This window comes from Acinonyx jubatus, chromosome C1, assembly GCF_027475565.1.
Source record: "Acinonyx jubatus isolate Ajub_Pintada_27869175 chromosome C1, VMU_Ajub_asm_v1.0, whole genome shotgun sequence".
NCBI lineage: Eukaryota > Metazoa > Chordata > Mammalia > Carnivora > Felidae > Acinonyx > Acinonyx jubatus.
Window position 1 is genome coordinate 95,464,835 of NC_069381.1, and position 24,636 is coordinate 95,489,470.

At 39.9% G+C, this 24,636-nt stretch overlaps 1 protein-coding gene across 2 annotated transcripts in view; it reads left to right on the forward strand.

The window, feature by feature from the left end:
- Positions 1-24,636, forward strand: part of MAGI3 (membrane associated guanylate kinase, WW and PDZ domain containing 3) — a 244,627-nt gene that overhangs the window by 179,411 nt on the left and 40,580 nt on the right. For both annotated transcript variants that reach the window (XM_027058313.2, XM_027058315.2), the window contains exons 7-8: positions 16,064-16,121; positions 20,270-20,364. In XM_027058313.2, the coding sequence (XP_026914114.2) occupies positions 16,064-16,121; positions 20,270-20,364 (153 nt within the window). The remainder of the gene's footprint in view (positions 1-16,063; positions 16,122-20,269; positions 20,365-24,636) is intronic.

Here is a 24,636-nt window from a genome sequence, read left to right on the forward strand (position 1 = left end):
TGACAAAGGAATTGTATCCTGAATCTATAAAGAACAGTTATAACTCATTAATAAGACAAAAACCCAAAATTAAAAATGAGCAAAATACTTATTTTTTTTAATTATTTAAAAAAAATTTTTTTTTAATAGAGCGCAAATGGGGGAGGGGCAGAGAGAGAGGAGATACAGAATCCAAAGCAGGCTCCAGGGTCTGAGCTGTCAGAGCCCAACATGGGGCTCAAACCCACGAACCACGAAATCATGGACCTCAGCCGAAGTCCAAATGCTCAACCAACTGAGCCACCCAGGAACCCTTAAAATGAGCAAAATGTTTAAGTAGGCATTTCACCAAAGAAGATACACAAATGTTCAATAACCACTAGAAATATACTTAACATCATTAGTCATTAGGGAGATGCAAATTAAAACCACAGTGATATACCACTTTATCCACTAGAATGACTATAATCAGAAAAAAACAGATAATAACAAACGTTGGTGAGGATGAGAAGAAATGGTAACCCTTATAAGGTGCTGGGCAGATGTAAAACGGTACAACTGCTTTGGAAAGCAGTTTGGCAGTTTCTTAAAATATTAAATATAAATTTACCATATCTCCTCACAATTCCGCTTCTAGGTACCTACCCAAAAGGAATGAAAACATATGCCCACAAAGACTTGCCTGTAAATATTCAGAGAAGCATTATTCATAAAAGCCCAAAAGAGGAAACAATTCACATGTCCATCAGCCAATGAATGGATAGATAAAATCTGGTGTAATCATGTAATAGAATACTATTCGGCAATAAAAAGGAATGAAATCATATACATACTACAACATGAGCAAACCTCAAAGTGTTATTCTGGGTGACAGAAACTAGATACAAAAGCCCAACTACTGCATGATTCCATTTATATGAAATGTCTGGAATAAGCAAAGCTATAGAGGCAGAAAGTAGATTACTGGTGGTTGCCCAGCAGTGAGGATGGGAATAGAGATTAAGGGATTAAGAGATTAAGAGTATGAGGGATCTTTTTTTTCCCTCCTTTTAAATGTTTATTTTGAGAGAGTGAGTGAGCGGGGGAGGGGCAGAGGAAGAGAGAAAGAATCCCAAGCAGCCTCCACACTGTCAGCACAGAGCCTGACACGGGGCTCAATCTCGTGAACTGTGAGATCGTGACCTGAGCCAAAATAAAGAGTAAGATACTTAACGGACTGAGCCACCCAGGCACCCCCAGCATGAGGGATCTTACTGGGGTGATGGAAATCTTCTTAAACTGAATTATGGTGATGGTTTCACAACTCAGTTAATTATTAAAACTCATTGAATTGAATATTCAAAACAGATTAATTTTATAATATGCAAACTGTACCTCAATAAGGTTTTTTTAAAATGGCCAAAGAACTTGGACACTTGACCAAAGAAGACAAGAGAATAGACCATAAGGACATGAAAAGGTGCTTATCATCATTAGTCATCACTACAGTGAGAGGCCATTCACACCCTGGAAGGGCTAGAGCCCAATACACTGAAGGGTACCAAAGATTGGTGAGATTGTAGAGCACCTGGAACTTTCACTAGTTGGTGGAGATGTAAAATTATGTGAACACTTTGGAGAACTTTTGGCAGTTGCCCATAGGGCATTGTCTCAAGAGAAATGAAAACATATGTTCCCAAAAAGACTTCACCTGAATGATCACGACAGCCTTATTCATAATAACACAGACCTGGAAACATCCGAAATATCCATCAACAGAAGAATGGATAAACAATTTTTGGTCTATTCATGCAGTGAAATACTACTCATCAATAAAAAGAAAAAACTGTTGATACCACTCAACAACATGGATGAATCTCAGAAACGTTGAATAGAATAAGCCAGAACAAAAGAACGGGTACTCAATTATCCGTTAATTAAAGTCTGAGAACAGGCAGACTCATCTTTGCTGCAAGAAGTTGGAAAATGAGGTGGGGAACCGGGAAGTGGGTGAATCGAAATAATTCTCTGGAGTAATGAATATATTCTCCACCTTGTTTGAGGCAGTAGTTAGGAAGGCATATGGCAGTTGCCAAAACTCTTTTATAATTGAGCATTTAAGATCTCTGTATTTTGTTGTATGTAAATTATTTGTTTTATTTATTTTTGTAATGTTTGAGAGAGAGAGCTCGAGACAGTGGGTGCAAGCACATGAGCTGGGGAGGGACAGAGAGAGGGAGAGAAAGAGAATCCCAAGCAGGCTCTGTCAGCACAGAGCCTGGCATGGGGCTCAGTCTCACAAACTGCGAGATCATGACCCGAGCTGAAGTCGGACGCTCAACCAACTGAGCCAACCCAGGCGCCCCTAAATCATTTCTTATGACATACCTCCCTTGTCTAAAGGCTTTCGTCAGTAAGTTCCATCTGGTGAAATCATCTCCTGTAAAGGTAAACTAGAATATATAAGCCCAGAGAATTTTACTTTTTAAAGCTCAGAAATGCGGTATTTAGTCTTCTTGGGCATGTCTCTATTGCTCGTCTCCGTTTCCTTTTCCTGCCCACTGATTGTTGCAGCGCAGTTCTATGCCTTTTTCTCTTTTCCCTTGTACGATGTATTTCTTTTCATAGATTTAACCATTAATTTACAATAGCTGGCTGGCCCCCTTATTGACTCTCTAGTATTGTCCTGTTTTGGCTTCTGTTTCTGTATTTCCTACTGCATTTGAGACTTTTTTTAAAAATTGCGTAAGTAGCACTTCTAATAAACATATTAAAAAAACCTTTTTTTAATGTTTATTTTTGAGACAGAGGGAGACAGAGTGTGAGTGGGGGAGGGGCAGAGAGAGAGGGAGACACAGAATCTGAAACAGGCTCCAGGCTCTGAGCTGTCATCACAGAGCCCAATGCAGGGCTCAAACCCACGAACCGTGAGATCATGACCTGAGCCGAAGTGGGACGCTTAACCAACTGAGCCACCCAGGCACCCCTCTAATACACATATTTAAAACTTAACTGAACATCTTTCTCCTAAAGTCACCCCATCCCTCTTTCTGTCACAGGCACCTTGCTCATAATCATCTGGGCCAGAGGTTCAGAGTTCTATTTGCTTCTTCCTCACCTCTTGCTGTATTCCCTATATTGTTTCCAATCCCTGCTCCTCTTTCTTTGTTCAATATTTTGCCAATACATTATTATGAAAATTTTCCACTGTATAGAAAAACGGAAAGAATTTTACAGTAATTTACCCATCACTGAGATATTACCATGAACGTTTTGCTCTGTTGGTTTTTTTACATAACTGTCTATCCGTATGCTTTTTCTATGTTTTCTTTTATTTTATACCTTCATCCTTCCAGTCACCACAAACTTGGATTACTCTTGGTCTTTTTCTCCAGTTATATCTCCCTCTCCAATATATCGTTAACACGAGTGCTCTCCAAAACGGTGGTGCTCAGATTGTCTATTGGTCTACAAGAGGACAATGTTAGAGCTTATTTTTCATTATGTGCCTACTGGGGGGAAAAATAAGTTTCTCTACTATTTTATACACAGACTGGCAATGCATTCTTTCTCATTCTGTCTGTAGATTATTACATATAGTACCCAGAGTGTCTTGAGGGAAAAATGGACATAGCAGAAGTTGTCAGGGCACTGTGAAGTTTTACACATTGCTTGTGCCCAGTTAAGTGGATACGTAAGCTAGGTTATATAGTTTTTAATTCATAAAAATTGAAATGTGACTTAAGGATTCGCATAGATACTGCCTGTTGAAGATAATACCAATATGCAAGCCCAAGTGACCAGTAAGTAAACAGAGCTGATACTTCATATACTTCATATGTGAGCTTTTTTAAGCCACATGGAGATAAAATCACAATGATTATTTATTTAGTCTTCATCTCCTTTTTAAATTTGTCTTTTGTATGCTTTATTATGTACATATCTTTTAAAGATTTTTTTTTAATATTTATTTATTTTTGAGAGAGAAAGAGATAGAGTGCGAGCAGGGGAGGGGCAGAGAGAGAAGGAGACACAGAATCTGAAGCAGGCTCCAGGTTCCGAGCTCTCAGCACAGAGCCCGATGTGGGGTTTTGAACCCATGAACTGTGAGATCATGACCTGTGCTGAAGTTGGACGCTTAACCAACTGAGCCACCCAGGTGCCCCTTTATTATGTACATATTAGAGCAGTACATATATATTTATGAATAAACACATCTTGGAAGTACATTCGACATGTTTGGCTGATAAGGCTACATGATCAAAAACCTTTGGCTACATGGGCTACAAATTCTTCTAAAATACAACTGCCTTATACCTGTCCCTTCCTCAGAAATCTGTAATGGCTCTTACAGTCACAGAATAAAATCTAAACTCTTTGGTGAAAATATTGAAGATTTTTTACAGTTGACCCATATTCTACATTTCTTTTTTAAAAGTATTTTCGTTTTTTCCAAAGTAATTTCATGTCATAAATATGACATAGTTGTTGTCTTTGCCTTTGCCACATGTCCATCTCTTTGGTCAGGAACAAGCCTTGCTCCCTGTGTTCACCTGGCTCATACCTACTGATCCTTCCAAGCTCAGTTCTAAAGCATAATTTCGTCGTAGCCTCCTCTTGTCATTCTCTGCAGGTCAGAATTAGGTGTTCTCTTCTCTGTGCTCAACAGTACCATGGGCACCTTTCCATTGTAGCACGTATTCCATTGCAGTATAACTAGATACATACATTCTATAAGAGCAGTGATTTTGTCTTCTTCATTTGTATATCCCTTCAGTAGGGACTTACATGTTTGGAAGGAGGAGAGGAGGAAAGGAAGGAAAGAAGTTACTCTGTCTTCCAGATTATTTTGGTCTCCTTGAAAATATTTTTTAATCTCTATGAAGTTCTGGGTGCAAGACATAAATAGAAAGTCTGTCTTCATTCGCCAGGTTGGAGTCAATGCCGAAATAAGACCAAGGAATCAGATGGGTTAAAATGCTAGCTGATGAGTGAACCTGACTTTAGCTCTGCATCTGTATGGGCTTACTGGTGTTTTACCCCTGCAGGAGGCAGCCTTCAGCCCTCAATCTCTGTCTTCTGTACAGCTGGGGCCTCTTCCCCTAGGGTAGGCGTGGCAAATCAGACCAGACTGCACCCTCTGCAGGCAGGCTGACGTGCAAAACAGCCAGGGAACTCAAGTCCTGAGCCAAGCATACTGAATCCATTCTCTGAAACTCACCAGTCAGATAAGACAGTCTTTCTTCCTTGGAGAAGAAAGTTAAGGGGCTCAGAGACACTGGAAACGTTTCTCCCTTTCTTTCCCCCTTCTATGGAAATTTGAAAAAAATGAATGAGTCTCGCCCCCTGATGCTCTTTACATTAAGACTGACAATATGTCTTGGTTGGCCCAGGAACTAATAACTCCACTTATTCCTTTTTAATTATTCCTTTTAATTTTTCCAGAATAATTAATGATAATAATAGTGTCCCCTTTTACTCTCAAAAGTGGGCAATACATTATATGGTCCTCCTAATTATATCTTTCTTAAGATCAACCACAGTTGCATTTAGTATAGTAGGAATGTTCGAAACTTTTTTTTTTTAAAGAGAGGGAGAGTGCACATGTGAGCAGGGAAGGAGCAGAGAGAGAGAGAATATCTCAAGCAGGTTTTATGCTCAGCGCAGAGCCTGATGCAGGGCTTGATCTCACAACTGTGAGACCTTGATCTGGGCTGAAATCAAGAGTTGGATACTTAACCAACTGAGCTACCCAGGCGCCCCTCAAAACTTTTTGATGGAAGGTACTTTCCATCCCCACAACTAGATATGCCTTCCTAACATCACCTGTACTTACCTGCGGGAATCCCACAGTTTGGAACCCTGAGCCTGTTTGTTTGATGCTCAGCCAACCATTAGCACTTCCACTGTGCATCCCCCTGAATGGGGGAAACCGCCCCACAATACAGTATTTCCAGCTACACTACATCTGACTTACATTGGTATTCTCCATCGTGCCTTGCAGACCAGATGCTGAATGAGGGGAAATAGTAATAATGATATCTTAAATGTAAATTTTTGCAGTTTAAGATGTTTATTGTTTGCATTCAGCTAAAGGTTTAAGGTCTTCTAGAAAAACCTTAGTTTCTAAAACTTGCCCTTTTCCTTCCTAGTTTTCTGACCTCCAGAATGCAGCCATGTATTTAGGCTCTAACAGTTTAATTGCTGTACTTATCTATCTTCATTCAACTAAAATAATTAGTTGTTTAGGTTAAAAAGTTATCTTAAAAATACAACATCAGGAATCTGCTTTATACTCAATTCACCCCTTTCCTCTTAGGATGAAAGAGAGATTAAATTTTTACCAAAAGCTATAAAAAGTATTGAATGTTGATGTTATTTTGGAGCTTCAAGAAAGATAAAAGAGAAGTATCAGCTCCACAGTGAGAAAACAGTTGCAATTCGTGTATTGAAATAAGAAAAATCTTATTGCGGGAACAGGAGAGAAAGATAAATTCATGGGCCTTAGGACCAACCAGCTGCTTGATATGCCAGAAATGGCTTTTCCTTTTGAATCAGCTTTTGGGGAGAATGCTTTGGCTTCTAATCCAGAAAAATAGGGTTAGGTCTTTCCTATCTCAAAAGTAAATGAACTCATTTTCTCTTGACCCTCCCTTCTTCCAGTTCTCAACTATCCTTTTTACAACAACAAGAAGTTATATCTTCTTAAGGACTCCACCTTCTGTCTTCCTCTTTACTACTACAATATGCTGACTTCTTCCCCCTGCCTTTTCAGTGAAAGTGCTTGTCTTAAGGTCACCAGTAACTTCTGACTGCCAAATTTGAACGTCTCTTTTCAGCCTCTTTTGAACGACAGCTTTCCAGAGCATTTATTAGTATTGACCATGCTCTGCTCCCCTGTCTTTTTTGATATTCTTCCCCCTGACAGTTGTTACTTTCTCCATCTGCTCCTTAAGTGGCTTATACTCCTGATGTTCTGTTCTCTACCTTTTTCTTCTCACAATATATCCAGGTAATCTTGTCCACTGTCGTGGCTTTTAAATGCAGTATCTCCCAAATCCTTCTCTTCTGTGTTTCTCTTTTGAGGACCAGGTCCCTGTTTCCCTGAGATGGTGAGATATTTCTGCCAGGATGTTCCATAGGCCCCTCAAATGTGTTCCCTCCCAAATTGAGCTGAATCTTCTGTGTACCCTCCCTTCCTGCCCTCAACACTGATGTCATGTCCATGACCCCAAACCAGTTACCATCCTTAACTTTTTCCTCACCATATCTTCTTCATTTTTGTTCTATCAATTCTGACTTTTAAACACCCACCATCCTGAAAAAAAGCATAGAGGACAGCAGAGAATCTATTGCTACAGAGATCAAGGGACTAAGAAATAGTCATGAGGAGCTAAAAAATGCTATAAGCGAGGTGCAAAATAAAATGGAGGCGGCCATAGCACAGATTGAAGAAGCAGAGGAGAGAATAGGTGAATTAGAAGATAAAATTATGGAAAAAGAGGAGGCTGAGAAAAAGAGAGATAAAAAAAATCCAGGAGTATGAGGGGAGAATTAGAGAATTAAGTGATTCAATCAAATGGGACAATATCCGTATCATAGGAATTCCAGAAGAAGAAGAGAGAAAAAGGGGCTGAAGGTATACTTGAACAAATCATAGCTGAGAACTTCCCTGATCTGGGGAAACAAAAAGGCATTGAAGTCCAAGAGGCACAGAGAACTCCCTTCAGACATAACTTGAATCGATCTTCTGCACGACATATCATAGTGAGCTGGCAAAATACAAGGATAAAGAGAAAATTTTGAAAGCAACTAGGGGTAAACAGTCCCTAACTTACAAAGGTAGACACATAAGAGTAGTAGCAGACCTATCTACTGAAACTTGGCAAGCCAGAAAGGAATGGCAGGAAACCTTCAATGTGATGAACAGAAAAAATATGCAGCCGAGAATCCTTCATCCAGCAAGTCTGTCATTCAGAATAGAAGGAGAGATAAAAGTTTTCCCAAGCAAACAAAAACTGAAGGAATTCATCACCACTAAACCAGCCCTACAAGAGATCCTAAGGGGGATTCTGTAAGTGAAATGTTGCAAGGACCACAAAGTACCAGAGGCATCACCACAAGCATGAAACCTACAGACATCACAATGATTCTAAACCCATATCTTTCAGTAATAACACTGGATGTAAATGGACTAAATGCTCCAATCAAAAGACATAGGGTATCAGAATGGATAAAAAACCAAGACCCATCTATTTGCTGTCTACAAGAGACTCATTTTACACCTGAGGACACCTTCAGATTGAAAGTGAGGGGATGGAGAACTATTTATCATGCTACTGGAAGTCAAAAGAAAGGTGGAGTAGCCATACTTATATCAGACAAACTAGACTTTAAAGGCTGTAACAAGAGATGAAGAAGGGCACTATATAATAATTACAGGGTCTATCCATCAGGAAGAGCTAACAATTATACATGTCTATGTGCCGAATACGGGAGCCCCCAAATACATAAAACAATCACAAACATAAGCAACCTTATTGATAAGAATGTGGTAATTGCAGGGGGCTCTAATACCCCACTTACAGTAATGGATAGATCATCTAGACACAGGATCAATAAAGAAACAAGGGCCCTGAATGATACATTGGATCAGATGGTTTTGACAGATATATTTAGAACTCTGCATCCCAAAGCAACAGAATATACTTTCTTCTCGAGTGCACATGGAACATTCTCCAAGATAGATCACATACTGGGTCACAAAACGGCCCTTCATAAGTATACAAGAACTGAGATTGTACCATGCACACTTTCAGACCACAATGCTATGAAGCTTGAAATCAACCACAGGAAAAAGTCTGGAAAACCTCCAAAAGCATGGAGGTTAAAGAACACCCTACTAAAGAATGACTGGGTCAACCAGGCAATTAGAGAAGAAATTTAAAAATATATGGAAACAAATGAAAATGAAAATACAACAACCCAAACGCTTTGGGATGTAGCGAAGGCAGTCCTGAGAGGAAAATACACTGCAATCCAGGCCTATCTCAAGAAACAAGAAAAGTCCCAAGTACAAAATCTAACAGCACACCTAAAGGAACTAGAAGCAGAACAGCAAAGACACCCTAAACCCAGCAGAAGAAGAGAAATCATAAAGATCAGAGCAGAAATGAACAATATAGAATCTCAAAAACTGTAGAGCAGATCAATGAAACCAAGAGTTGGTTTTTTGAAAAAATAAACAAAATTGATAAACCTCTAGCCAGGCTTCTCAAAAAGAAAAGGAAGATGACCCAAATAGATAAAATCATGAATGAAAATGGAATTATTACAACCAATCCCTCAGAGATACAAGCAGTTATCAGGGAATACTATGAAAAATTATATGCCAACACACTGGACAACCTGGAAGAAATGGACAAATTCGTAAGCACCCACCCACTACCAAAATTCAAACAGGAAGAAATAGAAAACTTGAACAGACCCATGACCAGCGAAAAAATTGAATCAGTTATCAATAATCTCCCAACAAATAAGAGTCTAGGACCAGATAGCTTCCCTGAGGAATTCTACCAGACATTTAAAGCAGAGATAATACCTATCCTTCTCAAGCTGTTCCAAAAAATAGAAGGGGAAGGAAAACTTCCAGATTCATTCTATGAAGCCAGTATTACTTTGATTCCTAAACCAGACAGAGACCCAGTAAAAAAAGAGAACTACAGGCCAGCATCTCTGATGAATATGGATGCAAAAAAATCTCAACAAGATACTAGCAAATCGAATTCAACAGCATATAAAAAGAATTATTCACCATGATCAAGTGGGATTCATTCCTGGGCTGCAGGGCTGGTTCAGCATTCGCAAATCAATCATTGTGATACATCACATTAATAAAAGAAAAGATAAGAACCTATGATCCTGTCAATTGATGCAGAAAAAGCATTTGACAAAATTCAGCATCCTTTCTTAATAAAAACCCTCGAGAAAGTCAGGATAGAAGGAACATACTTAAACATCATAAAAGCCATTTACGAAAAGCCCACAGCTAATGTCATCCTCAATGGGGAAAAACTGAGAGCTTCCCCCTGAGATCAGGTACACGACAGGGATGTTACTTAACATAGTGTTGGAAGTTCTAGCATCAGCAATCAGACAACAAAAGGAAATCAAAGGCAAAGGAAATCTTGGCAAAGATGAAGTCAATCTTTCACTTTTTGCAGATGACATGATATTATACGTGGAAGACCTGACAGACTCCACCAAAAGTCTGCTAGAACTGATACATGAATTCAGCAAAGTCACAGGAAACAAAATTAATGTACAGAAATCAGTTGCATTCTTCTACACTAATAATGAAGCAACACAAAGACAAAGAAAGTGATCCATTCACAATTGCACCAAGAACCATAAAATACCTAGGAATAAACCTAACCAAAGATGTAAAAGATCTGTATGCTGAAAACTATAGAAAGCTTATGAAGGAAGTTGAAGAATACAAAGAAATGGAAAAACATTCTGTGCTCATGGATTGGAATAATAAATATTGTTAAAATGTCGATACTACACAAGAGAATCTACACATTCAGTGCGATCCCAATCAAAATCGCACCAGCATTCTTCTCGAAGCTAGAACAAGCTATCCTAAAATTTGTATGGAACCACAAAAGACCCCGAATAGCCAAAGTAATTTTGAAGAAGACCAAAGCGGGAGGCATCACAATCCCAGACTTTAGCCTTTACTACAAAGCTGTAATCATCAAGACAGCATGGTATTGGCACAAAAACAGACACATAGACCAATGGAATAGAATAGAGACTCCAGAAATGAACCCACAAAAGTATGGCCAGTTCATCTTTGACAAAGCAGGAAAGAATATCCAATGGAAAAAAGACAGTCTCTTTAACAAATGGTGCTGGGAGAACTGGACAGCAACATGCAGAAGAATGAAACTAGACCACTTTCTTACACCATTCACAAAAATAAACTCAAAATGGATGGAGGACCTGAATGTGAGACAGGAAACCATCAAAACCCTAGAGGAGAAAGCAGGAAAAAACCTCTCTGACCTCAGCTGCAGCAATTTCTTACTCGGCACATCTCCAAAGGCAAGGGAATTAAAAGCAAAAATGAACTATTGAGACCTCATGAAGATAAAAAGCTTCTGCACTGCAAAGGAAACAATCAACAAAACTAAAAGGCAACTAATGGAATAGGAAAAGATATTTGCAAATGACATATCAGACAAAGGGCTAGTATCCAAAATCTACAAAGAACTCACCAAACTCCACACCCGAAAACAATCCAGTGAAGAAATGGGCAAAAGACATGAATAGACACTTCTCTAAAGAAGACATCCAGAGGGCCAACAGGCACATGAAAAGATGCTCAATGTCACTCCTCATCAGGGAAATACAAATCAAAACCACACTCAGATATCACCTCACAGCAGTCAGAGTGGCTAAAATGAACAAATCAGGAGACTATAGATGCTGGAGAGGATGTGGAGAAATTGGAGCCCTCTTGCACTGTTGGTGGGAATGGGAGCTGTTGCTGCCACTCTGGAAAACAGTGTGGAGATTCCTCAAAAAATTAAAAATAGATGTACCCTATGACCCAGCAATAGCGCTGCTAGGAATTTACCCAAGGGCTACAGGAGTGCTGATGCATAGGGGCACTTGAACCCCAATGTTTATAGCAGCACTTTCAACAATAGCCAAATTATGGCAAGAGCCTAAATGTCCATCAACTGATGAATGGATAAAGAAATTGCAGTTTATATATACAATGGAATACTACTTGGCGATGAGAAAGAATGACATATGGCCTTTTGTAGCAACGTGGATGGAACTAGAGAGTGTTATTCTAAGTGAAATAAGTCATACAGAGAAAGACAGATACCATATGTTTTCACTCTTAGGTGGATCCTGAGAAACTTAAGAGATAGACATGGGGGAGGGGAAGAGGAAAAGAAAAGTTAGAGAGGGAGGGAGGCAAACCATAAGAGACTCTTAAAAACTGAGAATAAGCTGAGGGTTGCAGGGGGGGTGAGAGGGAGGGGAAAGTGGGTGATGGGCATTGAGGAGGGCACCTGTTGGGATGAGCACTGGGTGTTGTATGGAAACCAATTTGACAATAAATTTCATATTTAAAAAAAATTAAATAAGTAAATAAACACCTGCCATCTCTTGAGTGTCCATTGGTGCTGGGGAATGTACTAGGCAGTTTTTACATATAATTTCTCCCCTAAATGCCTCTAAATGGAAATTAATACCTCTCTCCTATTCCCACAGCTATTCTCATGGTAGGTATTCAATAAATATTTGTTAATGTTATCGGTCTCATGCCAGAAGAGCCAATAACCTGGGCATCATCTTGGCCGCCTCCTGTCTTTTCCTCCTTCGATCTCATGTTAGTCTCTGAATCCTGTTACTTTGCCTTGTATTAAACATTCTCTCTCTCCATTCCTTCTACCACTGCCTTAGTTCCAGCCTTCATGGCTCCTTCTCTAGGCTATTAACCATTTTCTAATTTGTCTGTCTTTATTCTCCACTCCATCGATTCCATCCTCTGTTACTGCGGCCCCATAATCTTTCTCAAATATGAACTTAATTTTGTTCCATTGTTATCTAAATAAAGATCAGAATCCTTAACATGGCCCTCAAGAAATGTGGTTTGATGCTTGCTTATAGGATAAACACCTTGCACACAGCCTTCACTCCAGTCCTGTCAAATTATTTGTAATTACTGAAAATGCCACCCATTCTTAACCCCTCAGTGCTCTTTGATCTGTTGGAATGACCCCATTCTCCCCATTTCCAAATCATCCTTAAAGACTGCCCAAACATCACCCTCTTTTAGAAGACTTTCCTGGTAGCTACTCTTATGAGCCAATTGGTATCCTTCCACTGCACACCCCCAAAAAGCTAGTGTTTATCTTGATTATGTAATTTCTCTTCTCTCCTTCTCTGCTTAGACTGTGAACTTTTTGAGGTCAAGAACTGGGTTGTGTTTCTAATTATTTTTGCATAAGGAAGAAGGAAAGAGGAAGAGAGGGAAAGGGAAAAGAGGAAGTCAGTGAATTAATTGAGCCAGTGGATAGTGTATAAAATCGCTAAGTGTTTTAATTTTGCTTTTATTAACTTTATTTTAAATGGGCAAGTAATAACTGCTCCTTTATCTGCATTAAACTGCTCTGCAGAAAACTGGCTAAAGGTATCAGTAGTAAAGGTTTAAAACCATAACTAAAAGTAGCCCCAGAAGTGTGCCTGGGTAGCTCAGTCGGTTGAGCGTTCAACTCTTGATTTTGGCTCAGGTCATGATCCCAGGGTCGTGGGATTGAGTCCTGCGCTGGGCTTCATGCTGAGCATGGAGCCTACTTAAGATTCTCTCTCTCAGGGTATCTGGGTTGCTCAGTCAGTTAAGCATTTGACTTTGGCTCAGGTCACGATCTCGCAGTTTGTGAGTTCGAGCCCCACGTCGGGCTCTGTGCTGACAGCTCGGAGCCTGGATCCTGCTTCAGATTCTGTGTCTCCCTCTCTGTCTGCCCCTCTCACACTTACGCTCCGTGTGTCTGTCTGTCTCTCTCTCTCTCAAAAATAAATAAACATCTAAAAAATTTTTCAAAAAAGATATTGTCTCCCTCCGCCCCTCTCCCCTGCTTACTCATGTTCTCTCTCTCTCTCTCTCTCTCTCTCTCTCAAAATAAAAACAAATAAATAATAAAAAAGTAAGTCAGGGGCGCCTAGGTGGCTCAGTCAGTTAAATGTCCAACTCTTGGTCTCGGCTCAGGTCATGATCTCACAGTTCATGTGTTCAAGCCCTACATCGGGCTGTGAGCTGACAGTGTGGATCCTACTTGGGATTCTTTGTCTCCCTGTCACTCTTCCCCTCCCCTGCTGGCACCCTCACTCTCCCTCTGTCTCTGTCTCTGTCTCTCTCAAAAATAAACATAAAAAAATTTTTAAGTAAGTAACCCAGGAGATAAAGTATCAGTTTGTTTACTCTCCTAAAGAAAGGGCTGTGCTTTATCTGTTAGTTGCTAATTAAAATGCTGAATCAACTCCAGATTAACAATGAAATCTATTTATGTCGATCTTGTACCCGTATTAAGTATTAATACATTTTTTTGGCAAGTTGTTTAGATACCAAGTGGAATGTTTCAGCTCTGTCTACAGTTCTTGCAATTCTGCAAACTTTTCTAAAGACAAAGCATAAATCCAGCCATGGTGCAGTAATAGCACCCGTCCTGACTCAGCACCATTCAGTTCCCGTGCTATTTCAAGAAACTTCCTATTAAAGAAAAAAAATCTTTTTCATGGAAGATCCTTAATGGTAATGCTTTGGTAATATTATGAAAGACCTTTTTTTATTTTTTACAGAATAAGCCAGCAAATACTCCTACCCATGTAACAGTTGCCTGGTATAAACTATCGTACCTACTTAATTGACAGTTATTTGCTGCATAGCTGTGGAAGATCAAAGCGAACTGAAGTGTGTCTAGTTCTTCTCGGCTGTTTTATTCTGTTTTCATACAGCCGTTTTCAACGATTCTCATCTTTTCCACCTCAGACATTTCAGCCAGGTCCTTCAAAGGAGAACCACAAAAACTCACCAAGCTTCAAAACCACCAATCAATATATATACACAGGCAGAAAAATAGGAGGGAGAAAGGGGATGAAGGTGATTCAGAGCTTTTCATCCAGTGGCTAGTCATCTATTCTCTCCTTTTATTCTGAATGTGAAATGATTTTATTAGCATAATAGTCTGGATAGCTTGTCAGGTTCCTTACAGTGAAATTTTTCCTTACAAAGTCCATGCATCAAAACTGCAGCTAAGTGATAAAGAATTAATAAATCTTTGGATATATTCTAAGCCTATTTGCTGTCTAGCATACATCGTGTGTGTGTGTGTGTGTACACACACATGTGTGTGTTTTGGCCTGGCAGAAGAACATTCTCAAAGAAATTGACAATAAAAGTATGGATCATCATAGTGTATAACTGGGTTTTTAAAAAAACTCCCTCTTGCTGGGCTCCTACGTATAAACTGCTAGCATTAAAACCACCTGCTAGGAACATTCCTGCCAACTAAATCTGCGTCTCACTAATAAAATGATTCTTCAGAAGCTTTAACTAGGAAAACAGTGGAAAGGAAAAGAGGATTTTTTCTTGACAGTTTCGGTCTCTATTGGAAAGACTGGAATTTTTTATTTTTTTTTTTAACTATGAGAAATTCAGCTACCTTTGGTTTTTCTGGTTATATTTTATTAGTTACCTGGGCTAAATAACACATAATAATCCTGCATAAGATATTCCTTTGTTACCAGACACAAATACGGATCCTACACAAGGAGCTGTGGTGGTTATTTTACATTTTCATTCAGAAACTCAAATTAATGCAAGAGAAAGTAGGTATTTTTCTTAGATTTTAAGGAAATCTAGATTGCCCACCTGAAATGGCAAAAATCCAAGGCTGGACTTTTTTTAGGGGGAGAAGTGGGTCAGAATAGTAGAAATCATTGACAAGTCGTATGTATAATAGTGAAAAACTGAACACGTAGCTGCTGCTTGTATTGAACTATAGGGTGTGACTTGCATCAGCATTATAAGCTGTTTATTTTTTTTTAAGTTTATTTATTCAATTTGTGGGGGGGATGGAGGGTAGAGAGAGAGAGAGTCTCCACACTGTCAGTCGAACCCACGAGCCATGAGATCATGACCTGAGCCAGTTTAAGAGTTGAGCACTCACCCCACTGAGCCACCCAGGTGCCCCATTATAAAGCTGTTTAAATGAAAGATCCATACCAGATGATTTTTTAAATAATTGACATTTTTATGGCTTAGGACTCATGTCAACGCTTTTGAGTTGAATGTCCTCTTTTGTTCTGGGCTTCTAATTACCTGCTGAGACACTCACTAGCTATTGAAGAAGCCACTCTGACTCAAACTGTGTTTGTTCTTTGAAAGTGAGTCCTCAGCTTTCTGTCGGTCTCCCAAATGTTAGCGTCATGAAATAAAAGACACTTCAGTTCACTCGTGGTGAATTCTTTTCTGCTGGTTTGGAATCTGGCATTTTACTCCATTTCTCTTTTTAATTTACAGAACTTCCTTATGGCTGGGAGAAAATAGAGGACCCTCAGTATGGGACGTACTATGTCGAGTAAGTTTGTTACCGCAGTTCCTATTCTCCCAAATGTTTTTCCCTCGTTATACAGCTTTAGGGAATACAGAATACAACACTTCATGCTTCTGCAATCCAGCTTTCAAGGCTTTCCACTAGGGGAATTAGAAGGAGGGGCAGCGAGCATTTATCTCCGTGGTTCTGGGCTCCCCAAAAGTTGGCTTTGAAGTAAATAGAGTAAGAGGGCAGTTGCCAGGCTGACGAATAGCTGCAAGTGTTCTTGCAGCCTTTAAGGAGAAAAGTAGTATATAGGAAACAGTGACGTGAGGGCACGGACTAGATGAAACGTTAAGGTCACTTCCAACACTACAGCTATCTGGTCGCGAAGACAGGGAAAGGGCAGCGTGCCGTAACGATCCAAAGTTGGGGAGTACAGGATTAGGAGTGTACTGTCTCATAAGGAACTAATCCAGGGAAGCTTAGTATTCTTTTGAGGGGAAGAAAGTTGCCTCTTACACAGCTGCTATGGTTAAATTTAAACATAACTCCATGTAGGAGCTGAGCACAAACACCTGCCTGTGTTAGTCACAGAAATCAGGATAACATCAACATGCAGTGTTTCTTTCCCTTTTCTTAATTTAGCCAATTGCTCCCCTGTTATGACCGTTGGGATGGCTTTCTTTCCAGATGCTATAGGTAGAATTTTGACCTCCGGCAAATAATCATGTCAGAAATGTTGCTATGTACCTCCCTATAGCCGTAGGCATATATACCTCCCAGTAGGTAGAAGTCTCAGTCTACTGCCGAGGTGGTGAAGGCAGAATATCATTACCTGAAAAAATAGCAAAGAGGAGAATCTTCTAGTTTTATAATTGCCGATTACTGTTTCATCACTTTGTGGCGTAAACAAACGCCCTTTCCTAGTATTTATCCCTAAAGTCAGTATCTCTGACTCCTGTTGTATTTCTCCTCTTTTTTTTTAAATCAAATATAGTTGACACACAAGATTACAGTGGTTTCGAGTGTACGTCTAGTCTTTATTCTAATGTGTAGATTGTTATATGAGTCACTGTGATTAGATATTTGCAATGATTTCTTAAACTCTAACCTGTACCCTAAGAAAACGACTCACTTTGACCTGTAGATAGAGAACTTCACGATGTCGATACTTTGGTTCCTTCGGATGGCGATGCTAATTTTATTTTTGTTGTGTGATTTAATATCTCGCTGATATTATGGTGTGAAAAGTACACAGCGGCTCTTTCGTTTGTTTGGTTTTTTTCCCTAAAGCATATTTAGTTAAAGAAACCACCGCTTCTCGAGTCAAAGGACTATTTGAAGGCCAACTGAAAGGTTTTGTGGGATGTTTCCCCCTAGCTGTTTGGTCTATTTACATTTGGCTTCAATAAACTATTAATTGCCATTGACACTGCTGAACAAATTTCTGCAATAATGATTCTCATTCTTTTATTGTCCATTCCAAGTAAATCTGAATACATGGTCAAGAGGTGAAAGTCGTTTGCCTGTTATAAAATCTTGGGCTAAATGATCTGGTTCTCATTAAGCAAAGATACAACATTGAAGCAACCTCAGGGCGAACCCTGAAGTGACCTGTTCCTAGTTGTCACAGAGCATGTGAAATAGCCTGAATTAGAAGCAAAAGCAGCAGCAACATGATTTTGTATGATTGGTCCCAGAACCAGCTCATTTTACGGGAGGGTAATTTATTAGATTAAGAAAGAGCAGGCTGTACTCAAGATGCACATGAGTATGGAGTCAGCTGAGCCGTGGAGTGTGGCTTGATTCCCAGATTAGTTAGGTTTTGAATCCCGACCATAGTCATCTGCAGTGAGTTTACTGATGGAGATAAAAAGCTGTTACTTGAACGGCTACTCTTTGGCTCTCTCAGTTTGTCAAACCAGATGGCACAATGATTGCTCTTGGCAGGAGCCTTGTAGTAGTAACACCAACTGCAATGGCACTTCTTCTCTGCAAGTATTTATTTTCGGGGATGCGATTCTGAAATGGATTAATTTATTTTTGCAAATAAAATTGTTCCAGAAATCTAATGGCAGGCCTTCTAGAAGAATGCTTACGTACTTAGAAACGTTGTTTCATAGTGTTGCGTTCAATGTCTTGATGCTCGTAGGTTTCCAAGTCAAAGTACTCATCTGCTTTAATATCTCAAATTCTTCATGAAAGAATACAGATTTTGTTTGTTGAGATGAGTTTTTTAAATCTACCTATTATACACAAAGTTTTAATACGGATGAGATTCCAGGGTATCTATATAATCATGCTTCTTTGCTCCCCTTCTTTAATTTTTCTGGTAATCTGTGATATTCTTCTCTCTTATTCCCCATAGCTAGTTATATGGAAAACAAAATCTGTTATATCTTAACAATATTGTGGCTATAAGTAACCAAAAGAAAAGGAGGGTGGTTTTTTTGTTTGTTTGTTTTTTTACTTTTTTGTTTTGTTTTGTTATTTGGGTAGCATTTTAATCTAAGTAGTTTAAGGTGACAGGTGCAATTACTCCCTTCGCTAGAATCTTACATCCTTTTGTCAAAGAATTTTCAGGAAAGGGATTATTCAGTTGAGTACTCCTACCTTCCTTTCCCACAACATTATGAAGAGTATAAATACAAATTGCTACTTCTTATGTTTTAATGCCTAGCTGGCAAAATGAGTCATTCCAGCTGATGATGTTAACGCAGGCCAGGGTTCATTCTAAACAGGTTCATTCTTTTCTGAGTGTCACTTTTGGTGGTTTTATTTTTTCAAGAATCTGTGACATGTCAGTACCCAACAAATAATGTTGAAAACAGTACTTGAGTTAACACCAAAGATCTTCATGTTCCCAGAGGGTTTAACAGTTAACTCACTGACCAGGGGTCCCCCTCGATAGGAAACAGAACCCTACTTTTAGTGAAGTTTACTTTTAGTGAAACCACCACCCAAAGAATTTCAGGTAGAACTTGCCATATTTAGACTCTGAAACGAAGTAACTACATCTGTTGCAGAGTTAATAATGTCCTAGAAGCCTGAATGACATAAAGTCAGCATACCTGACGGGTCCCTGCTGTCCTCTTCCATCAGCACCATTGATGCTCACAGATGGCAAAGTAATTATCCAAGTTGTATAACTGTTTCTGTGCAAATTTTGTAATATCCAGCCTATCGAAAAGCAGTCATAATCTGAGAGTCTCATGATTTGCTGTTTAATCGTTGGTAGTTGCTAATGCTACTTCTTGTTAAAATGGATTCTACCGGAAAATGTGTATCATTTGGCTGAAATATATTTGTACCGTGGAAGTGCTAGAATGTAAACCCCACTGCTTCTGTATGAAACCTGTTGAAACAACTTTTGTACAGTAGTTGTGTTCTCACCCAGCTTCCACTTGACTGACTTTGCCAGACAAAACGGTGCTCTGCTCCCCCCCCCACCCCCCACCCCCCCCCCCCCCGCCCCAGGGAAATGTACTTTTGCCGGCCATGCATTGACTGCTGTTGGCCAGCCGCTCTCCCTTGGTCTCCCCGTGGCTGTGCGCTTTCCACAGCAGTCGTGAATGTTCCTAAATCAGAAATACCAGTCAAATTTATATGTAATTACCTAATTATATTAATTATTACATAATTATGACAAAATTTAAGTGTGGCAAAGTTCTGTGATACAAATTGATACAAGCAAATCTCTCTCTTAGTTGCTCTGCTAAATTGATGTGGGTGAGTCAGTTGGAAAAATAACAGTAAGATTCTAGAAAGCTGCTATACTCAGATTTTTCCAAAAGCGGCTTTATAGCTGCTTCATTTTAACAAAACTTGAATTAAAATCCTCCTACCATTAACTGCTTTTTAGAAAATGAACTGATCCATTGCCAACCATTCTGATTGCATTAAATGTGAGGGCTTCTCCTACAGTTTTGAAAACTGTCATTGGCTCTGTGGGGTTCCTTGATTCAGAAGCTGTAGTGAATCCTTCAGCAGCTTTCACCCTAGGTGTCTTCCATGGGCCCTTCTTTAGTTGCCAAAACCATCTACCGTCTTTCAGCTTCTCTAAGTTCCGTAGTCTACAGATACGTGTTTGCCCCTTAACCATATGGGGATGGAATGGAATAAGCATCTATTTAAAAATAACATAATTCTTTCTTCTTAAACTGAAATGCTTATTTTTCCACATTTTACAGTCACCTTAACCAGAAAACCCAGTTTGAAAATCCAGTGGAGGAAGCCAAACGGAAAAAGCAGTTAGGACAGGCTGATACCGGGCCTTCAAAACCAGGTAGAACTTTTTCCTCAATCCTTTCTCCCAAGAATACCTTGTGAAATTTATTTATTGACTTAATGAAAGCGAGCTTGAACTTTTTATTGTTGGGGCTTTGAAGTTCAACACAGAATGTCTCATTGTTATCACTGTAAACGTGGGAATTATCTTAATAAAACATCTCAACATTTTGAGAGTCCTGCTACTTCTATGCTGCTTATATGGAAAGTGTGAAATTGTTGGTGGAAGATGTTGCATGGCTTTGTTACGGGTTTGAGGTTGCTGTGTGAAGATTGTATTGTTTCCCAGGGTTTCAGGCCAGGACAGTATGAGATCTCTAATTCATGGTGAGCTTCTCCCAAGTTAACGCTTAGGTCTGAGGTCTGTAACCATCTGGGATTCTTAATGAACTGATATGAATAAATCCACCAAATTATTTGCCTGTATCATTGATTTTCAGGTGGAATGGTAGGATATTAGTAATTCAAAATCATTTGGCGAACATTTAAAAAAAAATTTTTTTTTAACGTTCATTTTTGAAAGAGAAAGACAGAATGCAAGTGGGGGATGGGCAGAGGGAGAGGGAGACACAGAATCCGAAGCAGGCTCCAGGCTCTGAGCTGTCAGCACAGAGCGCAGTGAGGGACTTGAACCCACGAACTGTGAGATCATGACTTGAGCCAAAGTCAGACGCTTAACTGTCTGAGCCCCTGGGGGACATTTTTAAAATGTCCTGATATTTTGATGAGCCTAGCCATGTGTATTTTGAAAAAGCTGCCCAGGAATTTCTTACATTCTACTCATCCCTCCCCATCCCTTCCCCCTGCTCCGTCTGTAGTTAATAACCAGGGTTCTGTCTACACAGTCATATTATAATAATCAAGTAGACTCCCCACTTCTGTTGCCAATGAGAGAAGCACTTTCTTTTTTGTTTTTTAAGTTTATTCATTTATTTTCAGAGAGAGAGTGTGTGTGTGCACAAACAGTGGAGGGCAGAGAGAAAGGGAGAGAGAGAATCCCAAGCCGACTCCCTGCTGTCAGTGCAGAGCCTGATGCAGGGCTGGAACTCAAGAACGGAGAGACCATGACCCGAGCCAAAACCAAGAGCTGGCTGTTTAACTGACAGAGCCACCCAGGCGCCCCAAGAAGCACTTGTTTCTTACAGCTACTCTTCAAAAACATAGTCTCGTCCCTTAAGTTTTCCATTTGATTTAGTAAGCATTTTTAGTTTAACAAATATTTTTGAGCACCTGCTGTATGCCCAGTGCTTTGCCAGTCACATGTTACTCAAAAATGATTAGGTCTTGCCCTCAAGAATTCACATTCTGGGGACGCCTGGGTGGCTCAGTCAGTTGAGCGAGCATCAGATTTCAGCTCAGGTTATGATCTCACAGTTGGTGAGTGCAAGCCCTACATCGGGCTCACTGTCAGCACAGAGCCTGCTTCAGATCCTCTATCCCCCTTTCTCTCTGTCCCTCCATCGCTCATGCTCTCTCTCTCTAAAAAATGAATAAACATTACAAAAACAAAAAGTTCACATTCTAATATAGGAAATTAATGGTTGCCACATATGGTGTTAGGTGCCATCCTCAGATAGCAGCTAAATGTGCAGACGACAGATCAGGTATGAATCCCAGCTGTGTAACCTTGGATAAGTTCCCTAAACTCTTTGTGCCCCTGTGTCTTTATCCATAAAATAGAAATAAGAATAACACTTACCTCTGAAGGTGTTTCTAAGCATGCAAATTAGTATGTATAAAGTGCTTACAATGGTATCCGGCAGATGGTGGCCAATACTTTCCTTGTTATTAATAGAGATATACATGTTGTATTAATAGAGATGTATTAATAGGCATAAAGGAGGGAGTGCTCGCCTCTCCTTTGGTGGAGCAGGTCAAGGACACAGAGGAGCTTTCAAAGCAGAGGACACTTTAGAAGTGGATCTTTAAGTGTCAGGAAGAGTTAAAAGGAACAGAATGTATAAAACCATAGGTGCGTGAAATGGTGGTCTAGGGGCCAAAGAACAGATAGGAATAGCTAGCACATGAGAGATTTGTGGGGTAGTAACAAGAGATGCGGCCATAGGTGGAGGCAGCCAGGAGAAGAAATGAGTTTCCAAAAGAAGTTGAGTGTGTCCCATGTTGCTGAAAAGTCAAGAAAGGTGGAAATTGAAAAGTGTATGCTGAGGTTGACAATATGGAGGTCATCTGTCACTCTAGCAAGAGCAAGTGGAAAAGAAGTAAAAATGCAGCAGAAGGAAGAGGGAATGGTGGGTGATGAAGCAGAGACGATGGGTATAGTCAACTGTTTTTATAGCTTTGACTGAAAGAGGGTAAACAGAGGATACTAACTGGAGGGAAACATGAATCCCCATTGCACAGGAGAGACATTAGTAGAGATAAGCCTTTTGCTTAGAAGCACAGTGAGTGTCAAGCCCGAATTTGCACCTAGTTTTACGGAGTTTAAATTCAGAGTTCTTTGTATTATAATATACAGTTTGTGAGTGCCCATGTGTTCATAGCACATGTCAAGGGAGATTTTTTTTCTCCCTCATTAAACTCTAAGCTCCTTGAGGGCAGGGACCATGCGCGTGCTATTAATTTAGATAACCAGGCTCTCTCCTATGAGCTGGGCATTAAAAGAAGAAGAATGACTCAGCCTTTGTCTTTCAGGAGTTCACAGTTTACGCAGGGAACTAGACACCGAATTTTAGTACAGTATGATAACAGACATAAACAAAGGAGAGAGTTGGAACAAAGGAGAGAAAAATTAAATCTGACTATGAGAAGGGCAAGAAAAGCTTCCTAGAAGCGATAGAAGTTCTGGAAGAATGATGGCTACCGTTCATTGGAGATACTGGGTCAGGTACTCGATTGGATGCTTTGTGTACATCTTCTCATCTAAGACTCAATATCTCTGCAAGGTTATTAATATTACAGTCCCTCTTCAGATGCCTTGATAGCATCTTGCAGTTGTTTGATGCATCCATTCCAACGATATGCTTGCCACATGGAGAAGTATTCACGTTTGTAAGCCAGGAACCTCCTTCTTTAGACAGCATGTATGTGTTTGTGGTCATCTGCATTTATTGAGCGCTTACTGTTTGTCAGGCCTTGTTGCCCGTGCTTTTGATGCTTTACCTAGTTCAATCCCTATAACAATCCCATGAATTAGGTACCTCTCCCCTCCCCTCTCCTTCCCCTCTCCCTTCCCCTTCCCCTCCCCCTTCCCCCCCTTCCTCTTCCCCTCCCCTTCCCCTTTTCTTTCTTCCTTTTCTTTCTTTCTTTCTTTCTTTCTTTCTTTCTTTCTTTCTTTCTTTCTTTCTTTCTTTCCTTCTTTCTTTCTTTCTTTCTTTCTTTCTTTCTTTCTTTCTCCTTCCCTTTTCCTTTTCCCTTTCCTTTCCTTCTTTCATGTCAAGTGCTTTCACTTGTAAGAGATCAGCAACCCTAGGAAGAACATGTCAAATAAAGTAGACCTACTCCCACCCCAAGCCTGCCTTTGTCAGTACTTTCAGGGCAGCCCTGTCTCTTGAGGGAGCTGGTTGCACACTGCACAATCTGTGCTACCCTATGGGGCAGCTACAAAGATTACTCTTTTCTAACTGACAACGAGCTTTAACGCATGTCTCTTCGAAGCCTTTTTAAGAGGGGCCGCAGCAGCCACATACAAATGGGTCTGGGCTGGACGCTAGTGCTGAGGGCGAGCCGTGTATGAAGCTAGTCACCTTTGTTGATTTAAGTCACTAAGGAAATGAGCATCTACACCACGGTGAGATCCCACTCATGCCCACTGGAGTGGCTAGAATCAAAAAGCCCACAGTAACGAGTGTTAGCAACACAGCAGGGAATTCGGAGCCCTCCTGCGTGATGGTGGAAGTATAAAATGGTGCAGGATCTTTGGACAAGTTGGGCAGTTTTTCAAAATGTTAAACAAAGTTACTCTATGTTTATGGCAATGGCTACACTTCAGTCCTCGTATATACATGAGAGGACTGAAAATATGTACCCACACAAAACCTGGTACATGAGCGGTCATAACAACATTGTTCATAATGGCCAAAATGTGGAAACAACCCAGATGTCCATCAACTGAAAAATGGGGAAGTAAAATATAATATATCCCTGCAATGGACTGTTATTTGGCAATAAAAAGGGAATAAAGTACCAGCACATGCTAAAACTTACCGACGAACCTCAAAAACATTATGCCCAGTGAAAGAAATCATTCAAAAGACCGCATATTATATGAGTCCATTTATATGAAACGTCCAGTTTGGGTAAAGCTGTAGAC